The 21,364-nt window shown below is 43.9% G+C and overlaps 1 protein-coding gene across 3 annotated transcripts in view; it reads left to right on the top strand.

The window, feature by feature from the left end:
• Window positions 1-21,364, top strand: part of reln (reelin) — an 82,138-nt gene that overhangs the window by 53,265 nt on the left and 7,509 nt on the right. For all 3 annotated transcript variants that reach the window (XM_028431275.1, XM_028431274.1, XM_028431272.1), the window contains exons 11-57: window positions 297-442; window positions 1,681-1,832; window positions 1,948-2,063; window positions 2,372-2,580; window positions 3,435-3,563; window positions 3,649-3,758; window positions 3,883-3,949; window positions 4,185-4,418; window positions 5,348-5,509; window positions 6,269-6,505; window positions 6,627-6,819; window positions 7,545-7,657; window positions 9,081-9,218; window positions 9,298-9,484; window positions 10,186-10,391; window positions 10,491-10,662; window positions 10,863-11,069; window positions 11,199-11,434; window positions 11,569-11,726; window positions 11,818-12,025; window positions 12,108-12,184; window positions 12,713-12,871; window positions 12,969-13,163; window positions 14,364-14,637; window positions 14,731-14,871; window positions 14,955-15,132; window positions 15,233-15,317; window positions 15,397-15,579; window positions 15,696-15,864; window positions 15,977-16,082; window positions 16,166-16,392; window positions 16,486-16,709; window positions 16,998-17,148; window positions 17,259-17,517; window positions 17,618-17,867; window positions 17,960-18,128; window positions 18,235-18,375; window positions 18,581-18,758; window positions 18,916-19,109; window positions 19,200-19,450; window positions 19,537-19,691; window positions 19,826-20,040; window positions 20,120-20,297; window positions 20,380-20,555; window positions 20,639-20,745; window positions 20,827-21,069; window positions 21,169-21,344. In XM_028431275.1, the coding sequence (XP_028287076.1) occupies window positions 297-442; window positions 1,681-1,832; window positions 1,948-2,063; window positions 2,372-2,580; window positions 3,435-3,563; window positions 3,649-3,758; window positions 3,883-3,949; window positions 4,185-4,418; window positions 5,348-5,509; window positions 6,269-6,505; window positions 6,627-6,819; window positions 7,545-7,657; window positions 9,081-9,218; window positions 9,298-9,484; window positions 10,186-10,391; window positions 10,491-10,662; window positions 10,863-11,069; window positions 11,199-11,434; window positions 11,569-11,726; window positions 11,818-12,025; window positions 12,108-12,184; window positions 12,713-12,871; window positions 12,969-13,163; window positions 14,364-14,637; window positions 14,731-14,871; window positions 14,955-15,132; window positions 15,233-15,317; window positions 15,397-15,579; window positions 15,696-15,864; window positions 15,977-16,082; window positions 16,166-16,392; window positions 16,486-16,709; window positions 16,998-17,148; window positions 17,259-17,517; window positions 17,618-17,867; window positions 17,960-18,128; window positions 18,235-18,375; window positions 18,581-18,758; window positions 18,916-19,109; window positions 19,200-19,450; window positions 19,537-19,691; window positions 19,826-20,040; window positions 20,120-20,297; window positions 20,380-20,555; window positions 20,639-20,745; window positions 20,827-21,069; window positions 21,169-21,344 (8,241 nt within the window). The remainder of the gene's footprint in view (window positions 1-296; window positions 443-1,680; window positions 1,833-1,947; window positions 2,064-2,371; window positions 2,581-3,434; window positions 3,564-3,648; window positions 3,759-3,882; window positions 3,950-4,184; window positions 4,419-5,347; window positions 5,510-6,268; window positions 6,506-6,626; window positions 6,820-7,544; window positions 7,658-9,080; window positions 9,219-9,297; window positions 9,485-10,185; window positions 10,392-10,490; window positions 10,663-10,862; window positions 11,070-11,198; window positions 11,435-11,568; window positions 11,727-11,817; window positions 12,026-12,107; window positions 12,185-12,712; window positions 12,872-12,968; window positions 13,164-14,363; window positions 14,638-14,730; window positions 14,872-14,954; window positions 15,133-15,232; window positions 15,318-15,396; window positions 15,580-15,695; window positions 15,865-15,976; window positions 16,083-16,165; window positions 16,393-16,485; window positions 16,710-16,997; window positions 17,149-17,258; window positions 17,518-17,617; window positions 17,868-17,959; window positions 18,129-18,234; window positions 18,376-18,580; window positions 18,759-18,915; window positions 19,110-19,199; window positions 19,451-19,536; window positions 19,692-19,825; window positions 20,041-20,119; window positions 20,298-20,379; window positions 20,556-20,638; window positions 20,746-20,826; window positions 21,070-21,168; window positions 21,345-21,364) is intronic.

The following is a 21,364-nucleotide window of genomic DNA, read 5'->3' as shown; positions in this document are numbered from 1 at the left end:
AATGTGGTACAAGGTGAAATAAGGAAATCTTGCTGTCGATCCTCTAAAATGGAGTTCATGAGGTACTTACCCATAAACAGTGTATTACGGCAGATACTGGTCTGCAGGACCTCAGTTTATAGGAAATGACAGGAGTAGAAAGCCACCAGAATATTAACCAGACTACATAAAGATATCATTCAGAAGACTGAAGCATGACATTTTGACTTGTAGAGTCCAGATATAGTGAATATAAGTTTTGTATGTTTTTTTTTTCAAAAAAACAATGTGTTTTTACTTGTTTTTGAATTGGCCAGCATGCTTGTCAGTCCGAGGGCAATGCCTTGTATTTTCATGGTGGAGAATTGGCTGGCCATAGCTTTGCATCAACCAGAGACATAGACCTGCACCGAGAGGAGGGAAGGAGCTACTGGGAGGAAGACTTTGAGAGCCCGCCCTTAAAGTAAGTATTGCCAATCATGCAAATATCATAAAATAAAACTGAGGTCTTAAAAGCCAATCTGAAGGTTAGCTGAGAAGCAAAGCAGTTAAGAGAGAGTCGAGGTTTTGGTGACTAAATTGTGTATTTATACATGCACAGGCTGTGACACCTGTCACTTGTCAGATGTCAAGTGATTAGACATGCAGCATGTTGCACAAGTTCAAGTCAAGCTTCAGGGGTGACACAGGTGAACGCCATGCTTCTGACTGCTACAGATATGGAAGTCCATCTGTTCAGAGTGTGAGACACACACACACACACACACATACATACGGTGGGAAGCAGAATGCATGGAAGCACTGTGTGAAGCACTGCAAGAGGTGGAGAGATGAAAGGGGAAAGATGATAGATCAGAGAGTAATTAACAGGCTTCATGCACCAGGTCTGATGCATAATGTTTTTTCCATTAATGAGAAGGACCTCAAAAAGGAGCATATTTCTACAAACCACCCCAGAACCCCTACACCTTTCAGTAGCATGCCAACATGCTGCACTGCATGCTAGCTCTCGCCCTTCAGACGTCATGGGCTGACACATGTGTGAGGTAGGCAAGGAGATTTTTTTTTTTGTGGCAATGGTGCTTTTCACATAGTGTCATTAAACACAGTGGTGACTGTGACACAAACACAGAAAATGGGGAGTAACAGTAGGAATGAGAAAGGGGAGAGGAATAGAAACTGGGAGGGGAGATACAGGAACACAGGAGAGGGCTGACACACCGAGCTAACTTCTGTCAAGGCTAATGAGAATCCTCTGTCCACTGTGCAGAAATACAGTATGTGTCTGCATGTGTGCGAGTCTTCCTCGAGGTGATTTATGTCATATTCCTGGCATTGTATGTTTGTTTACCAGCAATGCATGAATTATAACAACTGTTTCCTGACTTCAGTCATACTTGAGAGGCAGATGCTGTGTAAAAGAGACATGTGTCCAATTTGCCTATATGTCTCCTAATGAATCGTTTAGATTTAGAATCTAAGTATTCATAAAACTATTTCCACATTTTCAGGCTTATTTCCCTACTTTTTAAACTTACCATCAAGAATTAATTTGCTTTTACTTTTAAACCATATTAAAACTGTAAACCGCCTGTGAGTTTTTTTTAAGAATATACATCTTGAAGCTTGAATACAGCCTGACAGACTGCAGGAGTATATTCTGAAATAAATATATTTTGTGTTTGTATTTTGTCCACTCAGCTGGGACATAGAAGGAGCTGTCTATGGCACCCAGTGTGGAGAGATTGAGTCAGGCTCAGCGCTAGTGTTTGAGAGGGAGGGCCGGAGGAGAGTGTGCACGCCCTACCTCGATACCACATCGTACGGAAATCTTCGCTTCTACTTCACTATGGGTGCGATAAAATCCTCCATCCATCATACTTGTACATTGTTCATTTGGGTGAAATAACAGTAGCACTGTAGTGTAAAGGCCCAGTTACCAGTGTTTTAAGTGATGTTTTTGTTTAGGTGGCGGTGACTGTGACCCAGGAGAGTCCCGTGAGAACAATGTGATTCTGTTTGGACGGTCTGAAGGCAGGAGGGAGCGCGTGGTGCTTGACACCCTTCCATACTCATCTTACAGGGTGAGATACAGCAGCAAATAGAGAAGCTGTTATTTTACTACACCTCCTGAACAGTTGCTTTATTGTCATGCATCACTGTTTCACTCTCAAAGAAATGCCATCGAGCTTCGAACAAGCAGTTTAATGATTTGATGTCACCTTGAGCTTTAGGAAAATGTGGTTGTAAAAATGAGTAATGTTCCACATTTTCTAGAAAAACAATGAATGAATTGACATAATAATTAGCAGGATAATTAACTGACTAAGTCATAAGCTGACCTACATTTGCCTTCACTAGTCAATATTTCCCTTTGTCTGTCCTTCCTCAGACTCCTGCAGTGGTATCAGTGGCTCTGCCAACAGAGCTACAAACACCAGTCACCCAGTTCTGCCTGGAGCAGCGCTCACATGGGGGTGCCAACCGTCACGTGTGGGCTGTGGACTTCATGCAGCTGCTCCCTGTGCTGCCTGGCACCCACACACATGTTGCTCAGTTCTCAATCAACCTGGGCTGTGGCTCCTACCAGCCTGCCAACAGGTGGGTTACATTTAAAAGCATGTTAGGCCCATTGACAGTAAAAACTATGGACAGAGCTTCCGTGACGTCACCCGTTTGTTTCTGAAGAGCCGTTCTGAGGCTCGGTGGGAGGTTCCAGGACGTTGATGACCGCCGCCATGTTGGCAGCGTCACGTCCGCCAAAACTCCAAATATGGACAAAAAGGGGGAGCACGAGCAGGGTTTAGCGGGGCGGAAGCAGGAAACTCACATTGTGATACGTCAACTGTCTGTCACTCAAGAGGCAACGCCCATAATTATGCGTAATTTTAAGTCAGAATACAATTGAAACGAGTGAGTTGTAAAAAAAATTCACCCCCCCTACAATCAACGCTAGAAGGGAACCTATCATCTGAGACCAGAGTGGTTTTTTGTACCAGGCTGTAAACATGTTTTTTTCTGCTGTGAAGTCGGCCATTTTAACATGGCAGTCTATGGGAAATTACTCGCTTTTGGAGCCAGCCCCCAGCAGTTGCGGCGTGAATTACAAGTTTTGACACTTCCGCATGGGCTTCAACTTTGAGCCCCGAAGGTTGCCGCTTGGTTAGGCCTCACTTTTGTGTGAAAATGTTTCCACTATTATGATCAAATTTTAGAAAACTGAGAGTCCCAGCTGTTAGAACCCCATTGCTGATGGTTAAAGTCTAGGATGTGTACTTGATGAGGCCGGTTGTTCCAAGTCTAATCTGTCAGACGCTGGGCAGAACCCATTACAGAGCAATTGAGTGATCATGTTGACAGTACACCTCAGTCCTTCAGCAGGATTAGCATTTCAGGGGTGCAGCTTTAAAGGATTCTTGAGACTAAGTTGCTAACATGTTTTTTTTTTTCATCAGTGTCAGCCTGGAGTTTTCCACCAGTCACGGCCGTACCTGGTCTCTGCTCCACACTGAGTGTCTGCCAGAGCTCTGTGCTGGACCCCATCTACCTCACAGCACCATCTACTCCTCAGACAACTACAGCGGGTATAAAAGAATGTCTGCTTCTGCACTGTGTGTATCTTCATGAATCTACTACTTTGTATTAACATACAGTAATATGTCTACTCAGGTGGACCAGAATCTCTATACCTCTGCCCAATGCTGCTCTGACAGAGACAACTCGGTTTCGCTGGAAGCAGTCCGGCAGTGGAGTAGGCAACATGTGGGCCATAGACAATGGTAAGAGCTAGCTTCATACATACATGCTGTATAAAGTTCAGGTTTAATGTGGTATGTGTTAACAGTTTAACAAGAGTGCACACACACGTCTTTGGGATTACAAATAGAATATTTTTGTTTTCAGTGTACATTGGTCCAGCTTGCCTTCGTTTCTGCTCTGGAAGAGGACATTGTTCCCGTACGGGCTGCAAGTGAGGATCCACTTTTATTAAACCAGATAAATCCAAAATGATTTTGCTCATCTACCTAATGCCTCCCAGCACACCAACCACCATTCAAAATTTATCAGATTGTATTATGTTTTTGATTTATTAATGGATTTTCATTATCTCTGTCTTCTTTTTCTCATTTGTATCTTTCACTCTCGTCTCCTGCTGTCCTCTCCTCTCTTCTACTCTCTCCTCTCCTTGTTCCTTCCCTCCTCAGATGTGACCCAGGCTTCAGTGGTCCTGCTTGTGAGCTTGCCTCCCAGACCTTTCCAGCATTCTTGTCTGAGGGTTTTTCCAGCCCACGCCTCTCCTCCTACCATAGCTTCTCCTCCCTTCGCGGGGCTGAGGTCAGCTTTGGTTGCGGGGTGCTCGCCAGTGGCAAAGCTCTAGTCTTCAACAGAGATAGCAGAAGACACCTGATCACTGCTCCACTTGACAGCTCCCAGGCCAGGTAATAGAAGTGCAGATCTAAAACAAAAAAGATGCGAAATGTGAAAACATAGACATGATCATGAGCTGTGTGTCGAGAAACACACATGTGCACACGAAAGCACACTAGTAGGCTTAGATATTGCTGTTTGGCCATAAGGTTACTTTGTAAAACTGGCTTGTCTTCATTAGGTGTCTGCATCTCTGATTGATATTGTAAATGTTCCACCCAGCCATCTATTCTCTCTCCTTCTTTTTGTCCACCCCTCGTTCTCTCATATTCTGTGTTCCTGTGCTGGGAGATGGATTGTGATCATAGGGAGGGCTGCAGATGAGAGAAGAGATGAAAGGAGGGAGAGAGAACGATAGAGAGGGGGCGATGAAGTTAGATATGGCGTCTGTGTTAGATTGATTATGCCTGTTGCGGCTTTCAGTGTGCCACCTGATGGCCATATTTAATGCCAGTTTCCTGGCTGATTGAGTGAACAGCTGCCTGATAGAGGAAACTGCACTGCTAATGAAAGCACAGCTCAACCAAGGACAGACAGGGGGGAGGGGGGGTGACAGATGATAGAAATTATGATAAATATTACATTATTATAGATGATCTGCGAAAACATAAACATAAGAAGACAGAAGCTCATGCTTTTTACAGTTTACACGAACACATGGCTATAAACTGTTTCTTTTCCTAATCCTCTCATGTATTTTTGTCCTAATTCATAGAATCATCTCATCCATCATCCACCTCCCTCCAACCTCTTCTCTCTGCTTGACTGTCTGTTTATCTACCCTTTTACCCCTCTCTCTTTCAACTCCCCTTTCCGAACGATTTCTTGTTACCTTAATTTTCTGTCCTCCCATTCATCAGCCTGCCCTTCTAACTTTGTGTAACTCTTCCCAGTTGCTCCTGCTATACGTTTTTAATTCTGACACTTTAATTTGCTGCAGGTACCTACAGTTCACTCTTCGGCTGGGCAGTCGTAGCATCCTGAGCTCATGCCCTGCTCCAGATCAACCAGGAGAGGGCGTCTTATTGCATTACTCTTCAGACAATGGCATCACCTGGACCTTACTACAGCACTATGCATACCAAGGGTTCCATGAGCCAAGGTAACTTCTGCATTTGAAGTATGTGTGTGTGTGTGCACAACAAGCTATGGTTAATATTCCAAGGATACAATATGACTTCGTAACACGCACATTTGGAATGCTAACGGTGTCCCAGATGTTCAACTTTTTTATTTCTCAGAGAAGGTTTATCATTAAAATAAATTCACGTACTCCTCCACCCTTCTAGAAGGGTTTCCACAGGCTCTCTATGCAGATAACTACTCTCACTACTTGTAAATATCACCCAAAGTATACTTTGTAATTTTTTTATTTATCCTGCTCTGCTGTCAAAGTAACACTAGCAAATTTAAAAAGCTTCAGTGTATCATAAAACAAAGCTCCATCCTTGGATGAGCATGGCTATGATTGGATATGTTCAACTGTGAGCCATTGAGTATGATTTTAGTATAGGGCGAGCTGTCAATATAAATTACAGATAAGGGATAATGCTTTGAAAAGCTTGATTTTCTTCACATATTTTGAAAGTTTGCCATTAGTCTGAGATATGTTTGGTCATCCCACAGCCTTTTCCACAGTGGACATGTTATGGTGTGTAACTAAGGTCATAAATTACAGCAGGTTTTCATTATTTATTCTTAAAAATCAAGTAAAAGGACACTGATGTTGTGCCTCACTGTCTTGTGTGGTTGTGCAAAGCCAACTTAATACTAAGTATCTGTAATGTTTAGAACTGTAATTTAACTGTAACTTAATTGATAACTTACTTCCACTTTGTATCCATTTTCTCCTTTACATCAGGATTGTATCAGTTGAACTCCCATCTGGTGCCCGTAAGTTTGGCGTGCAGTTCCGCTGGTGGCAACCGTACCATTCAGGCCGCGGTCATGACGTGTGGGCCCTGGATGAAATCAGCATGACCTCTGTGCTCTTCAACACCATAAGTCTTGACTTCAGTAATGTGTTGGACGTTACTCAAAGTCTTGGATTCTACCTTGGCCATGTTCAGCCCTACTGCCAGCATGACTGGACCCTCAGGTAAGAATTGCAACTTGGGCTTTTTTTTAGTGGTTGTCTTAAAAGGAATTGAAACAACATTACAACATTTTTGTAATCACATTACTATTGCTACTTTAACAGTGATTATGTCGTACTGTAGTTTTTCTGGTGAGCCCAGCCCTGGCTCCAGCATCCGTTATGTGGAAACACAGTCGATGCAGATTGGAGCCTCCTACAGTCTGCAGTTCTCTCTGGTCATGGGCTGTGGCCGTGAGCCCTCTCCTCACATTGACACTCAGGTCCGTTTAGAGTTCTCCACCAATCATGGCCTCACCTGGCACCTGGTCAAAGAGGTAAGCAGACTCTGCTTTGTTCACTATGTGACTAAGTGATTGTTTCCAATAATCCCTATTGTTCTGCACACCTTTTGTTTGTGACTAAAACTTGTATTTGTCATCCTGAAGAGACAAGGAAACATATCATTTATTCATGATCATGAATATTGATTTACCAATTACAGCTGCTGTAATGATATGTAAATCATGTCTTTAAGTCTGGCACTTTGTTTCAGATGAAAAATATCACAATTACTTTTAATCAGCAAATACATGGCAATACTTAAATCAGCAGCAGCTTATCTTCCCATGATTCAACAAAGATTTTCTGTGATCGTAACTCATAAATATTCATGTGGCAGCAAAGTATCTGCCAAGAGTTTTATTGCTTTTGGAATTGAATAGGGCATAATGAGTCCTCCATCAGTGAATTTTCTCTAATTCTCCCATGTGCATGAAAATGCAGTCATCTGGCAAGCACAGAATGTAACTCACTGAATGTCCTGTAGTGTTAATCCTTGCTTGACTGTCAGTGTTCAAGGTCAGAGATATTGTAATCCTGCATTAGCTTTTTTTAATGCATAGATTGTGCAGCTAGTGAAGCTTTAAGGTGTATCTGCAGTGTTTTTTTTTTTGAAGAATTTTACCAGGAAACACAGCCCAAAAAAGTAATCAGTGTGGGTGCACAAACAAATAGTGAAACAGTATAAAAGTATAGTGATGACACCCCTCTTTTCTTCTAGGCTTGTCTGCCTGGCATGCCAAGCTGCTCCGAGTTTACAGCTCCCAGTGTCTACCACCCATCAGAGTTCAAAGACTGGAGACGCATCACTCTGTCTTTGCCTCAGAAGACATGGTAAGTACCTCATGTACAACAGAAACAGAAGCAAAGATTCACAAATTGCCCTTTGGGATAATGTGTCCTCTGATCTTAATGTTCTTCTGGTTTTTTTGCACTTGTCTAGAATGCAGTAAGATCTGTAACATAAAACAGAAGAACACTAGGAAGCATCTTTTACTATTAATCCATACACAGCTGTGGGCATGTGTGCCTGCTTCCACATCAAACACATCCTCAAAAGGCAGAAAACAGCAAATGAAAGCAAGCTCTGTTCACAGCAGAGTGTAGCAATTAGCATAGCTTGCCATTTTCCATGCTCACACTTTTACAATGCACAATCACCTCTTACAGGCCTATGATGCACAAAAGTCTTCCAGAACACACAGGTATTTGTCGTGGTTGTGTTCTGGTAGTTTTCTTTTCTCTTTTCTATATATTTACTTATACGTAGCTTATGTGGTATTTCAAGAAATGAATCATGGCTGAGTACACTGATGTAGTGATGGCTATAAACACTCATGTTGCAAGAAGGTGTTAGACCTCCATCACAAATGTGTTTCAGCATTTTCTAAGATTAAATGTTACTTGACACACATTTTCTGTCTGGTTCACCTCACCTGTGATTATCTGGAAATAGTTTTACAGACAGATATGGGGGGCCCCCTCAGTCCAAATGTCTTCCTAGCAATACAAACTATATGAACTGATTTAGCTTACAGTGACTAACACACATCATCATAATCTTTTCTTTAAGACTGTAATTACACTGCATTAGGCTTACATGGGGAACAGAACTAGAAGCCCCATACTGAAACATCAGCTCATACCAAACATGAGAAATAAATGTACTGCTGCAGCTTTAGCTCACACATATATCAACTCAAATAATCACATAAACCTTCCACGCGGAGCGCTGTGACCTCCACCTCCATTTCACTCTGCTTCCCAGCTCCTAAATAAAGGTGGTCTAATCTCCCACAGCATGTGATGAGAGGTCAAAGGGTCACTAAACGATAATAAAACAGACGTGGCCAGGTCTGGGTGTTCATGAGGTGGTTGACATGGGCCGCTAAATCAGCAGACCAAGAAACTCTCTGGTATATATCCCCCGGACTATCTGCACGAGCTGCTGCTGCCGCCGTTCCTCATTTGCTGTACGAACTGCAAACAGCCAGCCCCCACACACATTCACATCAGCAGCTTACATATGATAACACAGAAAGTGTGATGATGATAATGATATTGCCCTCTCTGACTATTTCATAGTACTGCAGAGCACATACATAGAAAAATACACATATCTATCTGGGGACAAATGTCTGTCCCAGAACAACAAACCTCAGTCGTTAGATAAATATAAAAACTAAAATTAACAATAAACCTGATAAATAACATGGGGATTACTACATAGAGTTAACAGATGTGTATGTATGTTTAGGTCTAGTGCAACACGTTTCCGCTGGATCCAGAACTACTATGGAGAGCAGGATGAGTGGGCCCTGGATGACATCTACATTGGCCAGCAGTGTCCCAACATGTGCCACGGACATGGGTGGTGTGACCATGGACACTGCAGGTCAGTCATCGTGCACAATTAACTCAGGAGCCCGACAGCTATGTTTCAGAAACACATTAGCCACTGTGTTCTCCTACAGGTGTGATGATGGCTTCTCGGGAACAGACTGCCAGCCCTCGTCCCCCCTCTCCTCAAGCGTGCTCTCCGACTTTGAGTCCCAGGATGCACTGCTAGCCACATGGCAGGAGGTGATAGGTGGTGAGGTGGTCACACCTGACATGGGCTGCGGGGTGGTCTCATCAGGATCATCGCTGTACTTCAGCAAGGTTGGTATTAATCTGCACTTGGACCTGAAGTCAAAAGTTGAGGCCATTTTGACAAACATATAATGTGTTATTCTCTCAAACACCACATCTTAGGAAGTCCTGAGACGTATGACAATGTTTCACACAGAAATCTAATTTCTAAAAAAAAAAAAAAAAAACATGGTGAAAGTTAAACTTTACCCCAAAACATTTTTGTTGAATTTAAATGTTTCAAACTTTCAAGGAGGCAGCATGTTTCATCTTTTGGCACACAAGAATATTAGACTCCTAAATTCTGGTATGTCCCTGTTTTTCCTAGTGTCTCAATCAAGATTAGAACTGCAGCTAATTGGTGTTATTAAAATAACCAGTTTAGAGGATTGTGCGTTGGCAGATACACATTTCTTCTTGTTATAAAATATGCTGCTTTTTGAACAGTTCCATTAAATTGTATGGATTTTATTTAATCGTGCAGAAGCTCCATTAATTGCATGATTATGATTAGATGGAGGAGGTGTACAATAATCAGCCAGCTGCACATCTTGTGCCATGTTGTAGTTAGTATGTTGTAATTAGTATCTACAGCTGGAACACTGGATGTTTTTGTTTAAATTATTTGACATTAATGTGCAAACAAAACCCTTTGACCCTTTACTTGGCAAGCACCTTACATTATGTCGTATTACTGATTTATTATTTAAACAAACATCTGTGTGTACCAGGCTGGGCTCAGGCAGTTGGTCAGCTGGGATCTGGACACTGAATGGGCAGAGTTTGTACAATTCTACCTGCGAGTGGGTGGAGACTGGGCAGAGTGTAACCAGGCAGATAGCCGGGAGGAAGGAGTTCTGCTGCAGTACAGCAACGACGGTGGCATTAGCTGGGGTCTCATTGCAGAGATGTACTTCACTGACTTCACCAAGCCTCGGTAAGAAACCTGTGCATTTATCAGTGCCCTTGGTAATGGTATTATTGATGTTGGTTTGATGATTGGATATGATGTAACTTCTTTCCTTCCCTTTCACAGCTTTGTCCATTATGAGCTTCCCTTGGCCTCTAAAACACCCTCCACAAGGTTTCGTTGGTGGCAGCCACTTCACTCTGGAGAGGGCTATGACCAGTGGGCAATTGACGATGTCATAATTTTGTCAGAGAGGGAGAAACACATCATCCCCATGGCCAATCCTACTCTACCACAGGTCAGGAATCGGTTTGAGGAGGATTTCTTTTCCTTTTAATTTGTGCTCTGACCTCGTGTGGCAGCTTTTGGATTTCCCTTGAGAATTTTGCTCTAATAGAACATGTCAGACTGAGATAAAACAGCTATAAACCCCTAAATATCTTCTACAAGTGTATGAATTTTGTGATAAATTTTATAATAAATCTTCTTTCACTACAGAACTTTTATGAGAAGCCAGCATTTGACTACCCTCTGAACCAAATGAGTGTTTGGCTGATGCTGGGTAATGAAGGTATGGAGAGGGAAAGCAACAATAGCTTCTGTGCACCAACTCCTTCTGCCATGGTGTTTGGACGCTCTGATGGGGACAGGGTGGCTATCACCAGGGACCTGGCCCTGCGTCCTGGCTACACCCTTCAGTTTAAGGTAGGTGGAAATTTTTTTAAATCTAGGGAAAAATGTCAAATTCTTAATGCAATAGTTCATAATCTTTTAACATTTCCTTCGCCTCATTTATGTTATTATGTATACACCTTATTTATTTTCCCCTATCAGCTGAACATAGGCTGTGAGTCAGAGTTCAGTGGATCTGCCCCGGTCCTGCTTCAGTACTCCCATGATGCCGGGCGTACCTGGGCCCTGGTGAGAGAGGGCTGTTATCCAGGAACCCCAGGAGCAGGTATCTGTGAGGGCAGCGGACGTGAGCTAAGAGAACCCACCGTCTACAACACTGGAGACTACGAAGAGTGGACCAGGGTCACTGTGGTCATACCACGCAATGTTGCAGCCAGGTAGCTATGGTAACAGGGATCACAGGATCTGAGTAATTCAGGAAAAAAAGAAACTATTTTTAATAGCTGCTGAATAACACAGTTCAGTTGCCTGTTTCTCTCTCATTTTCTATCCATCTTTCCCATTTTCCCAGTAAAACCAGGTTCCGCTGGTTCCAGGAGAGCAGCATGTACAGAGACGCCCCTCCATTTGCTTTGGATGGTGTCTATATCTCTGAGCCATGTCCGAACCACTGTGGGGGACATGGTGATTGCATTTCTGGAGTCTGCTTCTGTGATATGGGATACACAGGTAGAGTGCAGTGAAAGGAAAAAGAGAACACTTTTTCTAATGTATCTTTATATATTTACTTTATGATTCCCTGTTGTTGTTGTTTTCATAGTGGAACAGGATAGCTGTGTACCATCTGTGGCCAGTCCTACAGAGCTGACTGAGGGCTTTGAGGGAAAGCTGAGCCCACTGTGGCAGAGCCTAAGTGGTGGACACATAGGAGGAGGTTGTGGGATCATTGGTGAGGGCAAGGCCCTTTACTTCAGCAGTCCTGGGAGGAGAGAAGCACGGACAGTGCCTCTAGACACCACCAACACAAGGTGGGAAACTTAAACACTAACATCTGCAGTACAGATGTTAGTGTGCACTGTGGAATTAATTTATGCCTATTCCTGCATACAGGTTGGTTCAGTTCTACATCCGAATTGGCAGCAAGAGTTTGGGACCCACTTGCACACGGCCTCGCTCCCGAAATGAAGGTAATCCTCAAACCTCAGGACTTTGCATACTGTACTGAGGCCCTCTGCTGGTTCAACAAGGCTGGTCCTGCAGTCTGTGGAGAGCAGCTCCACATCTGATCTGATCTGTTCACCACTGGCCTGTCTCCATCTGTTTCTTCTCACTGTGTCTTTGATCAGCCCTGTGATCCAGCCAACGCTGTGCAGCTACAGATCTGGTCCTCATTGTCTGCTGTATTCTGTTCATTAGTCAGCACATTTTATGCCTGCAGCAGTGCTGAAGGTTTAGTCTGATCATTTCTGCAGCATCAGATAAAACACAGCTAGCCTCCTAAACAGTTTCTCTGTATTAATCAGGGTTTTTAGATATTTTCTTCTATTGTCTTTTAACTCCAGGCTAATACAAGATAGGATACAGCGATGTTAGACCTGTAATGCAGAGCCGTCACCCTCAGTTTCATTTCTTTGTGGCTTTTTTATATATTTTTCAGTTCCAAAGCTGCAAATTATTCTCTAACCTCTCAACAAATGGCCTTTTTTTTGTTTTAGGTGTCATTGTCCAGTTCTCTACCAACAATGGTGTTCAGTGGCAATTTCTGAGGGAGCTGGACTTTAGTTCCTTCCTGGAGCCCCAAGTCGTGACCATCGAGCTGCCTCCCCCAGCGAAAACTCCTTACACAGTATTTCGGTGGTGGCAGCCTCAGCAAGGTTAGTACACTTGGATAACAACAATAACAATTGCATTGTGAAAAATAAAGTCGATTCAATTTTGTGTAACTTTAGGTCTTCCACTATATTCCTTTAGGCAAACACTCTGCCCAGTGGGCTCTGGATGATGTTCTGATTGGAATGAATGACAGCTCCAGAACAGGTTTTCATGATAAGTTTGATGGCACTACCCCTCTGAGGCACAACTGGTACCGCATTCAGGGTGGAGAGGTGACTGTGGACTGTTTGTCTTTGGACACAGCACTTACCTTCAACTCTGAGGCCATTGACAGTAAGTCACAGAAACACAATGTGGAGTGGAGGGCTTATGAAGACAGTGTTGTCCACATCAGTTCCACAACTAGGAGTAGGAAAATGTGTACTTACAAAATAGTAGTTAAAAGTAAAAAAGGTCTTCATCAGCAGTCATTGTCAAGTGATCCCTAGGAGAACAGTTAACACAACAGCTTCTCTAAATGTTTTTTTGCGAGCAGCCCAGTGCGAATGTGTTTGGAAAGCAAAGTGTTGCAGCAAAACAGCTGTCCAGTGTGTGTTTTAATATAAAATAATTTGATCACACAAGTGTGTCGAAGAACCGCTATGGAAAACTTGTATATCAACACTAACAAGTGTTCAAACAAGCCACACAAGTGGCTGCATAGGGACATTAGAGTAATCTACACACAACAGGCTGAAATTGAATCACCCATTTACTGTGGCGCCATGGGTGCTGCATTATTAATGAGAACAAACCTGACTGAACATCCTGCCTTTTATTTATGCCTGCATCAAGCTGTGAGCAGCTTTACTTTGTGCAAATAGTACATCGCAACTGGGCCATTTATTAAGTGTGCACAGTGAGAGCAATTTGGCATCACATTTATAAACATAAAGGTCCTGTGTGTTTACAAATGAACACATGAGGCTCTGATTGTCAGAGTCAATGGCTGTTCTCAAACACTGTGCGCTGGAGTATACACACATAACTCAACAATACGTATTATTTCCAAAGCTATATTTGACTTGGCATCAAAGTTTGTGTTTGAGAAGTACACTTTTTCATTTAATGTGGCACTGACCTGAAAGTTAACCATCAGATTATTCTCTGAATTATATAATAATGATAAATAATGATAGTCAATATTATGGTTCCTAAGAAGTTCCTTATTAAAATATGAAAGGTGGATGTGTGGTTTACTGCTGCTCCCATCCAGGCTAGAGCTATCCTTGCGATCAATGGGTGAGAGGCCTACTGGCATATGCCCATAAATATCTAATACTACACAGTTAAACGAAATTCCTTTAACAAATCCATCCATTAGATTATATATGTAAATAGATGTTTAATATGAAACAGATGTAACAGCATATTCATTTTCAGACCTAATTTAGGTAAAGTAAAAAGCAATCAATAACAGTAAAGGTATATTGGCAGGAATCAGGCTACACTAAATACCAAAGCTGTAATGTTTCCCTCACACTGTTCTTGCAGAGAAGCCGAGATACGCTGAGAGCTGGGACTTCGAGGTGTCAGGCTCGTCATTCCTCCAGTTTGAGTTGAGTATGGGCTGTAGTAAGTCCACTTCCTTCTCCCATGGTGTGCGACTGGAGTACTCTACAGACTGTGGTCGTCACTGGTCTCTCATCACACCAGAGTGTGTGCCTCCAGCCATTGGCTGTGCTGGTTATACTCAGAGTTCCATCTATACATCGACCCAGTATAAACACTGGAGGAGGATCACTGTCTACCTGCCCAGTGCTGCAAAGTATGTTGTTTTTTGTACACAAGACTACCAGAGAAAATAGTTTTTAAAATATTTGTTAACACCTATTTTTCATAACATGCTGGTAAATGTCAGTTCCCCCAGAACTCGGTTCCGCTGGATCCAGACCCATTTCACCCCAGGGGCAGAAGGATGGGCTCTAGATAACGTATTACTTGCTCCTGGCTGCCCTTGGATGTGCTCTGGACATGGTCTGTGTGACAACGGACGTTGTGTGTACGTAAAATTGGCTTTCCCGAACAGCGGTCTAACGTATTTACTTTTTGCCTACCCTAAGTTTTTCTGCTATTCTCACACAGGTGTGATAAGGGTTATGGAGGGGCACATTGTGTACCTTTGTCCCCATTGCCATCTCTGCTAAGAGAGGACTTCAATGAGAACTTGCAGCAGGAGACTTGGCCTGAAGTATATGGAGCAGAGAGGGGAACTTTGAGTGGGGAGCCTCTAAAATCTGGAACTGCCCTCATTTTTAAAGGGGTAGGGGGTCTTACACCATGCACAGAACACAGTTAACACAACTTGTAATCAATACTGTATCTTGCTTGATAACAAATGTGCCTTTCCTGTTTGTCTGCAGGATGGTCTGAGAATGATAGTGTCACAGGATCTGGACTGCACAAACACTCTGTATATCCAGTTCTCTTTCAAATTCATCACTAAAGGTAATTGTTACTACCCCTTCTTTTGGGTTTTCTATATGTTTCTATATGTGATTGTTTTTGTCTATGATTGCTATAATAGGTGTCCCGGAGCGCTCCCACTCAGTGCTGCTGCAGTACTCTGTGAATGGAGGAATCAGCTGGCTGCTGCTGGATGAATTTTATTTCCCTGCTTCAACTGACACTCTGTTCCTCCACCTGCCGCTGCCACCCAGTGCTCAGACCAATGCCACTCGCTTCAGACTCTGGCAGCCTTATAACAGTGGTAAGTCATGCACAGTGTTTGCTCTTCTTTCCTCCAATGCTACCCTTCTTTTCTCTCTCACATCTCTCCAAACACTAACACGATATTTGTTATCTGCTCTATAATATTTCTTTTAGGTAAGAAGGAGGAGGTGTGGGTGATAGATGATCTCATCATTGATGGCAGCTCCTTACACAACCCACCGGTGGTGATAGATAGTTTTGAGGAAGGCCCCAATGAGTCCAACTGGCTGTTTTCTCCAGGAGGAAACACTGGTCTCTACTGTCCCTACCAGAAAACTGGCCTGTAAGAAAGTTTTTCTGCTGCATTTTGAATGCTGACAGTGTCTTAACTGTGTTTTATGTCTTCTGTGTTATTATTAATGTTAAACCCTGCTTGGTGTTTGTGATTAATGCAGGGAGGAGGATGAGTCAGCTATGGTGTTTGTGTCCAGTGAGCTTGGAGAACACTCCATCACCACCAGGGACGTTGAAGTAAATGAGAACACTATCATCCAGTTTGAGGTACGAGGTGATCATAACACTTAATCAAATTCTATCTCCTCGCTTGTCATCTTCACTCATCTTGTTTATTTTTGTGTTTCCAGATTAATGTGGGCTGCACAGCTGAAAGTTCCTCTGCCCACCCTGTGCGGCTTGAGTTCTCCCGGGACTTTGGCGCCACATGGCACCTCTTGGTACCCCTGTGTGCCGGTGGACCCCAGCCCTCCTCACTTTGCTCCACAGAACTTCACCCTGCCAGCATCTATTTCCCTGGTACTACTCAGGGCTGGAGGAGAGAGGTCATTCACTTTGGCAAACTCCGACTGTGTGGGTAAGAACTGGATACATCCTGGACAGTAGAAGAAACAGTGTTTGCAACATAATATCTACCTTGCTAATTGTTGAATTATTTTTTCCAATACAGGTCAGTGAGGTTCCGTTGGTATCAGGGTTTCTTCTCAACTGGTTCTGCTCCTCCAACATGGGCACTGGACAATGTCTACATTGGCCCACAGTGTCAGGACATGTGTAATGGTCATGGGGCTTGTGTGGGTGGCACACACTGTGTGTGTGACCCAGGCTACTCTGGACCTGACTGCTCTCTGCCTGAGACCCCAAACCCTGACTTCCTCAAGGAGGACTTTGAAGGTACACCAGCATAAATAAGCTCGCTACAAATGGTGCCTAGCTTTGTATGTGATGGTGTGTGTTAACTTAAGCAGATATATGGTGTGAACAACAGCTATCCAATTTGCAGGGCTTTAAACTGGTCAGGTAGTTATTGTACTTTTGTAGCACCTAAGAAGCTTAAAGCCATCTCAGTGGAATTTAAGGTGTGGTTTTTTTTTGGATAGATTATTTACATTGATCATTCATTTATAATTTAAAGATCAGGGGTCCCTTTATCGAGACATTTGACAGTACTTGTGTTTCTAGGGGGCGCTGTGGATGCTGAGCGTTTTAGTCTCCTGAGTGGTGGTAAACCATCCAGGAAGTGTGGAATCATGTCAAGTGGGAACCACCTGTTCTTCAGTGAAGACGGTTTACGCATGTTGGTCACTAATGACATGGACCTATCAAATGCAAGGTATACCTACATCAGCATGATGATTCGATGAATCGAAATGCAAAAATACATTTTATTCACTATCTATTTATTTAAGTGAAATCTCATATAATAATGGCTGCTCTCTGCAGGTTTGTTCAGTTTTTCCTGCGCCTCGGCTGTGGTAAAGCAGCTCCAGACCCTCGCTCCCAGCCTGTTTTGCTGCAGTTTTCTGTGGATGGAGGTGTCACCTGGGGACTCCTGCAGGAATTCCTCTTCAGCAACAGCAGTAATCAGGCTCGTTTGGTGGCCCTTGAGATACCGCTGCGTGCACGAACACCTTCTACTCGACTCCGCTGGTGGCAGCCCTCTGAAAACGGACACTTTTACAGCCCATGGGTCATTGACCAGGTAAAGTAACTGATGATCCATCCAACAATCTATCCATCCTGCGCTGAAATATTGTGGCCATTATCCATCCAAGCATTTTTATTCTTCTTCCATTCCACAGGTGGTGGTAGGTGGCAGTGCCAGTGGCTGGGGACCGCTTGAAGATGATTTCTCTTCCATCGATGGGCGCTCATGGCTTCTCCATCCTGGAGGGACACGAATGCCTGTGTGTGGCTCTGATGGACCTGCTTTTGCATTTATAGAAAAGTCCAACACACGCTATGCTGTAACCACTGACATCAGTTTGGGTCAAGATGCGTTTATCCAGTTTGACTTTTCTGCCTCCTGCTCTGTCACCAACTCCTGCTATTGTAAGCAATACAGCTGACCTGTTATTGGTATCAGTAAGTCATATGATGGAGTAGTACCTTAAAAGAAAACAACCTCTTTGGTGTCTGTGCAGCTGTAGAGTTGGAGTATTCTCTGGACCTGGGTTTGACCTGGCAACCTGTCGTCAGAGACTGCCTGCCTACAAGCCCAGACTGCTCGTCCTACACTCTGCAACGGATTCTGGTTTCTGACACTTACAACAAGTGGGGCCGCGTCACCCTGCCTATCCCATCATATGCTAGGTTTGCACAGCCCAGTTTCTTAGTCAAAAAGTGCTATGCACCCAGTCCGGTTCCATGTTGTATCATTTTATTTGGTTGTGTTTATTTACCTGTGAAATGTCTTTAGGTCTCCAGCCACCAGGTTCAGGTGGTTCCAGCAGGCTCCCTTTGACAAGCAGCAGACCTGGGCTCTGGATAATCTTTACATTGGAGACGGCTGCCCAGACATGTGCTCTGGACATGGACGCTGCCAACAGAGCTCCTGTGTGTAAGTAGCCATGCACATTTTAAAAAAACGTGTGATGTCTGTAAATGTCAGCTACTAGTAAATAGGTAAGAAAAGATGATTGTATATACAGTGTTGTGTCACGTTGATATTATTGTTTCTTGTTTACCACATCTGTGTTTCAACAAAATAACTCTGAACTTGACAGCTACAGTAGCTTAATGACTCCATACTCTATCCTCCCCAGGTGTGATCCAGAGTGGAGTGGAGAGTACTGCGATGAGCCTGTTATTCCTCTGCCCTCTCAACTGAAGGACAGTTTCAGTCGTGCTCCTTCCCTCAGTCACTGGCACTTACTCACTGGTGGAAAGCTCAGCACTGTGTGTGGAGCTGTGGCCTCCGGATCTGCTCTGCACTTCAGTGGGGTGAGTCTTTCATCTCATTTATATATGTATAGCTTTTTTTCGTCGTGTTTATTTAGGATTAGGGCATATCAACATATATTACTTTTTACTGTTCTTGTAAGGTCTTGTTCAGGTATCAGTTCGAGTGCAGATTTACGAGACATCTATTTGTACACAGAGTTGTAGCCGTCAGCTGGTGACCGTGGACCTGAACCTGACTAATGCAGAGTTCATCCAGTTCTACTTCATGTATGGCTGCATGATCCCACCCAGTAACCGCAATCAAGGTGTCCTACTGGAGTACAGTTTGAACGGAGGAATCAACTGGCATTTACTGACAGAGATCTTCTATGATCTCTACACCAAACCTGGGTGAGGTTGTTTTTTTTGTCAGCCATGCATGTACATACCAGCTGACTGAAGAGAAGCGGGATGTTTGTTAATCTCTGTCCATCTGTTCAGGTTTGTGAATGTGCTGCTGCCCCCTGCTGCCCGTCAGGAAGGAGTACGTGTACGCTGGTGGCAGCCACAGCATGAAGGGGCAGACCACAGTGATTGGGCTCTAGACAATGTCCTTATCTCTGGCTCTGACCCGCGGGCACAGATATCTGACACATTTGGAGGGGTGGCATTGCCTAACCATGAGAGAGCTCCTGCTGATGGAACTTCAGGAAGGATTGGCCAATTGAGTGAGCAGGAAGAATCTCCCATAGGTACAACATCTCTGAATCATGATCTAAAGCAGTTTTCATGTTATTTTGAGTCCTACATGTGCTTCTCTTCCTGTTTTTGTCCTCAGTGAGCGATCACTGGTTGTTCTCAGAGGACTGCTCGGTGCAGCGTTTCTGCAGCTCTCCTGATGGCGTGATGGTGTGTGGTAACGCTGATGGGAGAGAGGTGTACGCTGTCACACATGATATTGTTTCAGGCAAAGGCTGGGTCATGCAGTTCAAGGTAAGAGTCAATAAACTCCTGTAATATAAACATGTATTTTCTCCACCTTTCATTTATTTTGTAAACTAAAGTTGGGGAGAATAGGCTGTTCTACTTGGCTAAATTAATCTCTTCAATATATGTATGTCGTTCAGATTGCTGTAGGCTGCAGTGTGCCAGAGCGCCATGCAGACCGGCAAGTCCACGTTCAATATTCAGTAGATTTCGGGGTCACATGGAAGTACCTGGTTCCTCAGTGCCTGCCTGCTGACCCTCGGTGTGGTGGTCAGGTTTCACAGCCATCAGTCTTCTTCCCTGCAGAGGGCTGGAAGAGGGCTGTCTACCTCCTGCCTGACAGCCTGGCTGACACGTAAGTCATTTTTCCTCCAGCTATAGTAATACTAATGCATTATTATCACTTGTATACTCTGTTTAATTTTTTTCCTCAGAGCGGTGCGGTTCCGGTTTTACCAGCAGCACTCAGACATTCAGTGGGGTGTGGAAAACTTTTACATCGGACCAGCATGTGACAGCCACTGTGGAGGGCATGGAGACTGTCTGGATCAGCGATGCCTCTGTGATCCAGGGTTCACTGGGCCAAACTGCTATGCCAGCACTGCTCTTAAGGTAGTTTTTATGTTTTATTTTATACAACTTTATGACAAATTAGAAAAATGTATTGATTATGTGTTTGTTTTTTGTTCTGCAGGCTTCTATGAAGGAGCGTTTTGACTGGGAAGGGGCAGCAGGTCCTCAGTGGCAGGTGCTGGAGGGCGGGAAGCCCTGTACAGACTGTGGTGTGTTAGTGGAGGGAACAGCCTTGTATTTTGGTGGGGCAGATGCCAGACAGGCTGTCACTGCGGACTTGGACTTGCGTGGAGCCAAGTTCGTACTCTCTGAATTACAACAAGAGGAATTCTGTTTAATGTTGTGCTACTTGAACTGGATCATTGAATGTTTTTTGATAGGTTTGTGGAATACTGGGCCAGGATTGGAAGTGAAGATAACATGACCATGTGCCACCGTCCAACTTGTCGTAAAGAGGGAGTGCTGCTGGACTATTCTACTGACGGAGGTAAACTAACAGCCTGTGACATTGCATTGTGTTTTTAGTTTTTTTGCCTAACCTTTCCTTTCTCATTCTCTAAACACTCAGGTGTGTCCTGGACTCTGCTGCACGAGATGGATTACCTGAAGTACGTGTCAGTTAGGAGAGACTATATTGTTCTACCAGAAGGAGCTCTGACCAATGCCACTCGCCTGCGCTGGTGGCAGCCTTTTACCATTTCTTCTGGCCTTGCCGCCCCGAGCCTGGAAAGAGCCCAATGGGCCATCGATAACATCTTGGTGGGAGGGTCAGACATCAACCCATCCACTCTGCTTGATACTTTTGATGATGGTGAGTTTGTTGCTGCGTTCATACCCAGACAACTCACTTGTATTGACAGTTGACTTGTATTACTGGGGAAACTGATTTCTTCCTCTTCTGTGTCACCAGAGGGTGTTTCCCACGAGGAGAGCTGGAGTTTTTACCCTAATGCTGTGCGGACAGCTGGTTTCTGTGGAAATCCCTCATTTCACCTGTACTGGCCTAACAAGAACCAAGACAGGACGCACAACATCCTGGCCACCCGAGAACTCATCGTGCAGCCTGGTTATATTTTACAGTTCAAGGTACATCACTGACTCGTTGC

The sequence above is a fragment of the Parambassis ranga genome, chromosome 19 (genome assembly GCF_900634625.1).
Source record: "Parambassis ranga chromosome 19, fParRan2.1, whole genome shotgun sequence".
Classification (NCBI taxonomy): Eukaryota; Metazoa; Chordata; class Actinopteri; family Ambassidae; genus Parambassis; species Parambassis ranga.
This window is presented reverse-complemented; position numbering and strand designations above follow the sequence as displayed.